The 10,334-nt window shown below is 33.9% G+C and overlaps 1 protein-coding gene across 1 annotated transcript in view; it reads left to right on the forward strand.

Annotated features, from left to right (window-relative positions):
- Positions 1-10,334, forward strand: part of Wdr11 (WD repeat domain 11) — a 53,583-nt gene that overhangs the window by 1,917 nt on the left and 41,332 nt on the right. Inside the window, exons 3-5 of the mRNA XM_015498326.2 lie at positions 4,767-4,920; positions 5,927-6,100; positions 8,339-8,525. Coding sequence (XP_015353812.1) covers positions 4,767-4,920; positions 5,927-6,100; positions 8,339-8,525 — 515 coding nt within the window. The remainder of the gene's footprint in view (positions 1-4,766; positions 4,921-5,926; positions 6,101-8,338; positions 8,526-10,334) is intronic.

Raw genomic sequence — 10,334 nt, forward strand, 5'->3', positions numbered from 1 at the left:
ATAGGAGATTGATATAACTGCATTTGTATTTTAGAAAAACTCACTTTGGCAGCTGTGGAAGATCTGTTGGAGAAAGACAGGACTGGAGGCAGTGAAATCATTTAGTAGACTTTGAGTAATTTTGGCAAGAAATTCTAAGATGCTAAAATAAGAATGAGACAAAAATAGAGTCATCTTTAGGAGCTGTGTGATAGGCAAACTGGATAACTTGTATAATGATCAATGTAAGGAATAGTCTCTGACTCCAAGGTTTCTATTTGAATAACTGAGTAACAGTATGACCAGTAATGATGGGTATGTGTGAAGTCAATGAGTTTTAAGTTTTCAACATGAAAAGTTTGAGATACCTATGATGTATTTTTTTTTTTAAATATTTATTTCTTAGTTTTTCGGTGGACACAATATCTTTATTTTTATGTGGTGCTGAGGATTGAACCCAGCACTGCACGCATGCCAGGCGAGCACACTACCGCTTGAGCCACATCCCCAGCCCCTATGATGTGTTTTTTATAGTGAGGTAAAGTTTAGGAGAGAATTCAGGGTTGGGGATAGAGATTTGAGGTCTTCTTCATAACAACTTTATTGAGATAGACTATAGAATTCACCCGTTTAAAGTATACAGTTTTATGGTTTTTAGTATATTCACCATTATTTAGCCATCACCAGTCAATTTCATCACCTCAAAAAGAAACCCTGTACGCATTTGCCTCATTCCCCTTGTTAGGCAACCACTAATCTATTTTCTGTCTCAGGAGGTTTGCCTGCTCTGTATATTTCATATAAATGGAATCATACTGTATGTGGCTTTTTATGCCTGTCTTCTTTTACTTAACATAATGTTTTAAAAGTTCGTCTGCTATAGCATGTATCACTACTCCATTTCTTTTTATTGCTGAACAATATTCCACTGGAAGGATATATCACATTTATTTATTGAACATTTGGATGTTTCCCAGTTTGGGCTATTATGAATCACATAACTACAACCATTCCTGGACTAGTTTTTATATTTGATCTGTTTTCATTTCTCTTGGGTATATATCTGTAGTAGCATTACTAACTCATTTGGTAACTCTGTGTTTAATTTTTTGAGGAGCTACTAGACTGTTTCCAAATTTTACTTTCTGTTTAGCAGTATGTGAAGATTTAGATTTCTCCAAATTACCCCAATCCTTATTCTCTGTCCTTTTGATTATAATCATCCAAGTGGGTGTGAAGTGGTTCTCATTATAGTTTGGATTTGCATTTCCCTGGTAGCTAATGATGTTGAGAATCTTTTCATGAACTTGTTGGCCACTTGTGTGTCTTTTTTTTTTTTTTTTAAATATTTATTCTTAAGATTTAGGTGGACACAATATCTTTATTTTACATTTACGTGGTGCTGAGAATCGAACCCAGTGCCTTGTACATGCTCGGCAAGCACTCTACCACTGAGCCACAACCCCAGCCCGTCTTGTGTGTCTTCATAGTAAAACTGTTCCTTCAGATCCTTTGCCCATTTAAAAACTGTATTATCTTTTTATTATTAAGCTGTAAGTTTTCTTTATGTATTTTAGATGTAAGTCCCTTATCACATATATATTATTTGCAAATATTTTCTCTCATTTTTTAGGTTTTCTTTACTTTCATTCGTAGGTACGTCTTCCCTTTCAAGAGCAAAAGTTTTTCATTTTGATGTGGTGCAATTTATCTTTTTTTTTTCTTTTTTCTTTTGTTGCTTGTGCTTTTGGCACCATCTCCAAGAAATCATTGCTTTTTCCAGTGTCAATAAGATTTACAATTTTGTTTTCTTCTAAGAGTTTTACTGTATTAACTCTTACGTGCAGGTCCTTGATCCATTTTGAGTTAATTTTCATACATGGTATGAGGTGGGGGAAAATATTATTGATTTTTGTATATTTACCTATGCCTCTGCAATCTTGCAAAACTCACACATTAGAGCTAGTAATTTAGGGGTGTGTTTTTTTAAATAGACAATCGCGTTATCTGAAAACGAAGACAATTTAATTTAATCATTGATAGTCTGTATTTCTTCAGGTTTTTTTTTTTTTTTCCTTGCCGTCAGAACCAGAGAATCCATGTGGTAGGAGGATACTCTTGTGTTGTTTCTGAGCTGGAGAGGAAAGTATTTAGTCTTTCATTATTGAGTCCGATGTAAGGTACAGAAGTTTTTTTAAAGAAAAATATATTTACCTTCCTTTTTTCTTTTTCTTTCTTTCTTTTTTTTTTTTTTTGTTTCTGGAGCTTTTATTTCTTTATGTAGATTCAGGTTTCAGTCTGGTGTTATATTCCCTTTACCTGAAGAATGTACTTTAAGTTCTGGAAGTGCATATCTTTCTTGATTCTCTCAGCCTTTATTTGTCTGAGAAAGTGTTTTACCTTTGTTTTTAAAAGGATATTTTTAAAGGATATAAAATGCTGGCTTGGCAATTTTGTTTTCTAGTAGTACTAAAAATATCACTCTACTATGCTCTCCTTACTTAATTTCAGATGAGAAATTCTTGCCTTGGTTTCTCTCTCTCTCTCTCTCTCTCTCTCTCTCTCTCTTGCCTTCAAGGTTTTCTCCTTATCCTTGGTTTTCAGCAGCTTGTCTATGATGTGTCTAGGTGATTTTTAAAGTGGTATATCAGTTGGAGCTTGCATAATAGGATTCAATACCATACACATGTGTATACATGTATATGCATATATATACCAACAATCATTTTGTTATTAAAGGTAGTTATAGGTAGTTATATTCTCTAGAGTCATTGCAAACACTGAATTGGTGAATACTGAAACATTGTTTACTCCCAGCAATTGGGTTGTGTGAACTTCTGGTCACAACATTTTCATCAGCTCAATAGTATATAACCTTATTTTATATGTGTTTCTATTTAAGGACATTTAATGTATATTGTTGACTCATTAATATTGAATTCATAGCCTATAGCATATCGCTGAGCAAAGCTATCTCACTCATATATTTTTCTGTAAGGCATATCACAACTTTTTTGCCCTTAAGAACAGAACAGTACTATACTTGGGAGCTGTTTTAAACAATGAAGTCACCAACAAAAAGCTCCAAAATGTGAAAATGTGATATTTCAAGAGATGTGAAATGGTCCCTTTTTTTGTGCTTTGAGAGCTGAAGCAAGAATACATTGTTTGCCCTCAACTGGGAACACACGTGTGTGTCTGACTAAATTTTTATGTTCTGTTCTTATCTGCAAATGCATAGCACATACTAGCTTTGAGGTTACAAACAAATATTACTCAGTAGGCAAATTCACATTTGTGGAATCTGCAAATAATTAGGATTGACTATATACATCCATACACAGAATGTATAAACACATATACACATACATTTAAATATATAGACATATCTAAATGAACACATACAAAAAATACGCATAGCATGCACATTTTACTAGAAAGATTTTTGCCTCAGAAGATTTATAACAGTAAAACTTTAAAGATTATTAAAATATTTGGAAAATTTGATTTCATCTTTTTCATAAATACTTAATTTGTTAGCTTACTTTCCTACTTTATCATTATCTGTGGATGTGCTTATATATATGTACATGTGTATATGTGTTTATATGTGTACAATTAGAGATTTTCTGATGCTTCAATTTATATATTTTGGGTGGTGGGGTACTGGGGATTGAACTAATGGGTAGTCAACCACTGAGCCATATCCCGAGCCCTATTTTGTATTATATTTAGAGACAGGGTCTCACTGAATTGCTTAGCACCTAGCTTTGGCTGAGGCTGGCTTTGAATTCAGAATCCTCCTGCTTCAGCCTCCTGAGATGCTGGGATTTAAATTCATCTATAAACACACACTGAATACCAACTTTGAGTACTGTACTGATGCTCTACTGGTCTGGTACTAGAAATATGAACAAGGCCTACAGGATGTACCCCTGGGAGCTGGGTTGGTGATAAATTAAAAAAAAATTATAATTACACATGGTATAATAAAGTGCTTTGAAGAAAACAAACAGGATGCTAAGATAGAAAAAACAAGTGGTAGTAACCACAGAAGAGTGACCGGGGAGTGGCCAGGGAATGTCTCAGGTCATGGTAAGGATTATAGGACTTGTCTCTTATTCTGTATTAATTATCCAAGAATTTAATCAGATTTGTCCTGGAGTTGTGAATTTTATTTTTAAAATTCTATTCTTACTTGTCCTTTAATGTTGTTGGAGGTATGAAGCATAAATTTCTTTTTATAGAAAAACTTACATTTTTATGAAGGTGATAGAACCAGAGTTTTTTGTTTGCTTTGGTTTTTCCTTTGCTTCCCTGTGGAGGCTTTGTTTGTCTCTAATTGTCTCCTTTTAATTAGGAGAACAAAATATAGAAAAACATTCTTCTTAGCAATTCATGATATTATATGTTTTGTTAAACTAGATTTTAGGGAAACTAGTTCCAAGGTATTCTGAGGTTTTAAAAGCAAAGTATTCTGGAGAATTTTTGTTGTTTTGTTTTATTTTGATTTTAACCTGAATTTCCCAAAATATTAAGGCTATGCATCATTTTTCACATTTTCAAGGCAGGGGCATTTTGATAAAAAATATTTGCAATGCAACATTTGAAAAATGCCATGTATAATAAAAATATCAAATTTCAAAATGCAAACCAGTTTCCTTTTATTCATGCTAAAGATTTTTGTAATACAAATATAGTATGGGTTCTGGTTTATGTGTTGTAAAATGATGTTTAGTTTTATCCAATGCAAGTATTTACTTGATCTGATTTCTTCTTGATACTAGGTTAAATGGGCCAGGGAAAATTACCACCATAACATTGGCTCACCATATTGCTTGCGCTTAGCTTCTGCTGATGTCAGTGGGAAGATCATTGTTTGGGATGTGGCAGCAGGAGTAGCTCAGTGTGAGATCCAGGAGCATGCCAGACCTATCCAGGGTGAGGAAAATGTGCTCTCCTCAGAGCTTATATTGATGTACTTACTTAGAATATTTTCTTGCCCCCTCCCCTCCACCTCTCATTTAATATCATTGTTTGCTGATTAACTCTTGGAGATTTTTAGCCTGCTCTACTGATCTGAATTCTGGGCTTATTTTCTCAAATCTCAATTGATTCATGCTTTGGTAAAACCCTTAATTTCAATTTCAGCCTCATTCAAGCATGATAAGAAAATTAAGCTGCTACCATCTTGAAATCTATATTATAAGTAAACTTGGTTGAACTGCTTTTATGAATTAGCTATCAATGTTTAATAGAGTTGAACAACATTTTATTTTCATTTTCTTAGATTGTTTAACTTTTTCTTTGTTATTAATCCAAAACCAATGAAATATTCTTTAGGTATATATCTTTGAGAACCTAATTTTTAAATTGTCATTTAAAAATTTTTTGAGTATTTTCTATTTGCTAGGTATTAAACTACATCTTTAGTCTGTTTATCATCTTGAAAAATCATGAAAAACTTCAGTCTCCAGGAAAGCATTTGGGGAGTGTGGCATCTTGATTGTGGCTAAGAGAGTTTCATATGTTGATTTTATAGTTTTGTTTTTTGGTTTGTTCTTTTTGTGATACTGGGGATCAAACCAAGGGCCTTACATATGCCAGGCAAAGGCTCTACCACTGAGGTATATACCCTAACTCCTAATTTTATGTTTAAAGGAGGATTAATTGTGTTGAATTTTCTTGAAAGTGGGATATTTTAGATTACTTGGAATTTTAACCAAACATCTCATTCTTACATGAAATAAAGTTTTCTTCTGCAGATTTTTCTTATGTTACTCACTTAAAACCAATACAGTATTGGTTAAGCATGCATATGTCACATTTGACAGTGTGTTAAGATTTTAGGGATTGCACCTAGTAAACTAAATTTCAATGTCAAGTTATCCACCTCTTTTGAAATGGAAGTTTTTTGAATTTTGCCTTATTTATCTGGTCTTTACAGACGTTCAGTGGTTGTGGAATCAAGATGCTTCCCAAGATTTGTTGCTTGCTATCCACCCGCCAAATTACATTGTGCTCTGGAATGCAGATACTGGCACAAAACTGTGGAAGAAAAGCTATGCAGATAACATTCTCTCTTTTTCTTTTGACCCTTTTGATCCCTCACATTTAACTTGTAAGTATTGGTTTCTTGTGGAAAATGAATTAAATGAAGTACTAACAATATAATTAATGCTATATCCCATGCAATATATATATATGTACACATACATCTGTAATGTTAAGATGACTGAGCAAAGTGGAGAAGCACATCTCATCCATATATCTGCAGGTCCTGATTCATGTACTAAATCATTACTTCTTATCATTTGCACCTATTTTAATAGTTAAAAATATGAGCCAGCAATCCACACCTTCACTATGTTGAATTTGTGAATAATATTGGACTAGCCAGGGACAGAGTGTTACTGTGATACTCTAATTCAGATTTAATTGAATTAGATTTTTTTAGGAATATTTAAAAACCTTGAATCAAGGATTTCATTTACTCTGTGGCCAAATTAAGTTCCTACTTTTTAAAAAGATTATCCTAGGGCTGGGGCTGTAGCTCAGTGGCAGAACACTTGCCTAGCATGTGTGAGGCACTGGGTTCGATCCTCAGCACCACATAAAAATAAACAAATAAAATAAAGGCATTATGTCCATCTACAACTACAAAAAAATTTAAAAAAAATGAGATTATCCTAATTCATGCCATGTGTTCTGAGTGCCCTAAACAGATGCATATAAAAAATGGAATAAGCCCAAAGGAATCTTTTCTTGCAGAGGCATTTTTTGTCACTATTTGATGTTTTATAGATCAGATGAGATTTTAGATATTTTTATAGATAAATTATTTAGAAGATACTCATTGTTCAGTTACTCAACAATATTTCTTCAGCTATTGACACCAATATGAAGGTTCTTGCTTTTGTAGAGTTAGCATTCTAGTTTGAGCCAGATCATAAACTGTGAACATAGTGAGTTAAGTTCTAGTCTGTTAAAAGGTGATAAGTGATATAAAGAATGTGAATAGGATGAAGAGGGATAGGGTATCCGGTGGTCAAGTTGTGATAGATATAATGGTTAAAGTAGGCTTCATTCTAATAATGATCAGAAACTTGAAACTTGAAGGAGGTAAGGGAATTAGCTGTTTTTCCTGGATTTGAATGACTCAATTCTGACTCTGGTCCGTCAACATTTATTAAATGTGTATGTGTGATAGTGAAATGAAGGAGTCAGAGAAAGGCAGATAAGTGGAAGTTGAAATGGGACACATGGCTAAAAAGTAACCACAGTATGGACTGTTCAAGGCTTTGTGTGTATGAATATTTATATGAACTTGTGCATGCATACATTCACTCACTCAGCAGTTTGCTGATATAAATGCAGTGCTGCAAGAACACAACAGAAGACTAGTGCAGCACAGGGAGGGAAGGCATCACAAAAGCAGAGAAGCCAGTGAGACTTTCAAAGATGATTCTGGAACCTGGAAATGAGACAAGGTGTTAGCCCAGATTGGTTGCATCAGCTCTACGTCTCTGTGATTTTTCTGGTGAAAATATTTCAAAATGCCACTTGCCCTAACACTTTTTATTTACTTCACTGTGCTAGGGTTTTCATAACTTGTATGCTCTCTTGATCTCTGTGCCTGCAGCAGCCTTAGATTGCCAAGACTCAGGGTGGATGAGGTTGTCCTGCCCATGTATCCCAGTATTGGTCAGCTCCAGTTAGGAGGGAGATTCTCTTTATAGTCGTAAAAAGGCATAGTTTATATTGCCAAATGTTGTGTTAAACTATTTTTGTTTCATGGACATTTAGTAATCTTCTGTTGGGACTTTTGTCATTTTTAAATATAAAGGGAAACAGTCTTTATTCATCCTAAGGTACAGTCTGATGTTCAAGAAGACTGAGTAGCTCATGAGAATCCTACAAAATTTAGTATCATTCAATCAAATATTTGAACTTAGCTAATTGTGATATGCAGAATATCTTACATATGGGGTATTTTTCTTCTTGTGTATCTTATATTCTGGAAAGTGTTTGGATTTTGAAGTTACAGAGTTTTTAATGAAATTCTGTGCACAGAATTTATCAGGAAGAACAAACATTTGTTCTTTCTGCCAACACTCTTCTACTGTCTCTTTAATATATAAACATAATTCAGAATGCTGAGCTTGGAAGACTCTGATGAATTGTAATGGATTACTTGTTTCTTTTCAACTTGGAGAAAATTCTCATCATGTTATGACCATAACATTGCATGTTCTATATTGTTAAAATTATCATTGTCTTTCTCTCATGTTGTATTGGAATAAAATTCTGTGCTCAATTTGACTAAACTTTAATAAGACTTTTGCTTCTTTTAATATAGTACTCACCAGTGAGGGTATTGTATTCATCTCCGACTTCTCTCCATCCAAGCCTCCCTCGGGACCTGGGAAAAAAGTGTACATCTCCAGCCCACACTCTAGCCCAACTCATAACAAGCTGGCTGCAGCCACAGGAGCCAAGAAGGCTCTTAATAAAGTAAAAATTTTAATCACTCAAGAGAAACCTAGGTAAGTTAAAAGTGTAAGCCTAACAGCATTCATCAGTTTGTCAGATATCAAAGCATTCTTTTGGAGTTGTGCTAAGGTAGATATTCTTCTTCATCTCACTTCACTTCCTAGTTTCAAGTTTATTAGAGGAAAAAAAAATATTCTGCCTTTTCCCATAGGAGGAGATCCAACATTTTAGCATGGTCTCTCTGCATCCTCCAGCCATGCTAAACTCCCCCACTGAATTTTACAGATTAAAATTTTTCACTCCTGATTTTTACTTCTGAAAATATAATGATTCTGAAGTTGTGCTTATTGAATACATGAAGAATTGGGAAACAAAAGCTGAATTTTATTTTAGTATGCTTTCCTGACTTTGCTGTGCCTCTCATTAGCCAATAAAATATAAGTGTTTTTCTTATGTAGTTGAAGATTTTTCCCATACTGATTAAGAGCTAAGTTCTGGGGGAATCCATAACTGTGACTCAGAACAGATTCCTTAGTCTTACTCAGATTTCAATCTATAAAATAGGGTTTTAAAGTAGTTCCTAGGATTGTTATAGAGATTAAAAGATATGATAATGTTAATAGAGTACTTCATGTTGTGGTTGATACTTTGTAAGCTTTCATTTAGAAAATGTGAGCTGTTATGGTTTAAGAAACTATACCTGAGCTGGGTGCAATGGCACCTGTCTGTAATCCCAGCTGCTCTGGAGGCTGAGGCAGGAGGATCGTGAGTTCAAAGCCAGCCTCAGCAACTTAGCAAAACCCTAGCAACTTAGCAAGACCCTGTCTCTAAATAAAATACAAAAAGGGCTGGGGATGTGGCTTAGTGCTTAAATGCTCCTGAGTTCAATCCCTAATACAGGACACAAACAAACAAAAAACCCAACAACAAAAACTGTTCCTATATAAAATTTTAAGTAACTACTTTTATGTATTAGTTTTATTTTTCCTGTTTTGGCAAGATTTTTTGGCATTCATTTTTAAGATATAGCCTTTATCTTTAATATGCTAAAGTTATGCTATCTAGACTTTGTGGGTAAAAAAAAATATAGTAAAAATATAAATTTCACTACAAATACATTCTAAATTTGTGGATAAATGTTTTTATGTTATTAAACCATAGGCTGGTTAAATTGCTTATTTGTGATCCATTTTGTGCCAAAATGAATTGAGTATCCCGTAAGTATCTTATGAGAACTTTCCACTATTCATGGATTCCCTATCATGTGCAAATAACTATTTGGCAGGCAAATGATTTTATAAGTTGTGATTTAATCTCTTATGTGAATTACATGTACATTTTGAGCACTTTTTATCCTTCAACTGGAACTGACCTAGGTGCTTTTACTTTCCTTACTTTATATAATCTTAGTCCCAGGTGGTAGCTCTGTTCCCATCACATAGAGAAAGAAAACTTACTCAGGCCCATCCATGGCAGTTAGGAATTTATTGCACTACAAATCTCTCTCCCTTTCTAGTCCTCTAAAGTAACAATTTGAAATTTCTAAACCTTTCAATAAAATTATCATGTAAATATATTTCTGTTGAAATATAGTTAAAGGTTATGATTAAATATATGCAACAGTCACAAATTACTAGAATGATTTTTTAGGACTAACACTATTTTACAATCCTCATAGTTTCATCTCTTATTTACACAGAAGAAAATGCTGGGATATAATGAATGAAATACCCAAATTTGTTCCAAAACAGATTTAAGGCAGTGTAAAAGTGAGTGAGATGGCCTGGGGATGTAGCTCACTTGCCTACCATGCGTGGAGCCCTGGGTGTTATCACCAGCACTGCCAAAAAAAAAAAAAAAAA

Source organism: Marmota marmota, unplaced genomic scaffold (genome assembly GCF_001458135.2).
Source record: "Marmota marmota marmota unplaced genomic scaffold, marMar, whole genome shotgun sequence".
NCBI classification, from domain to species: domain Eukaryota; kingdom Metazoa; phylum Chordata; class Mammalia; order Rodentia; family Sciuridae; genus Marmota; species Marmota marmota.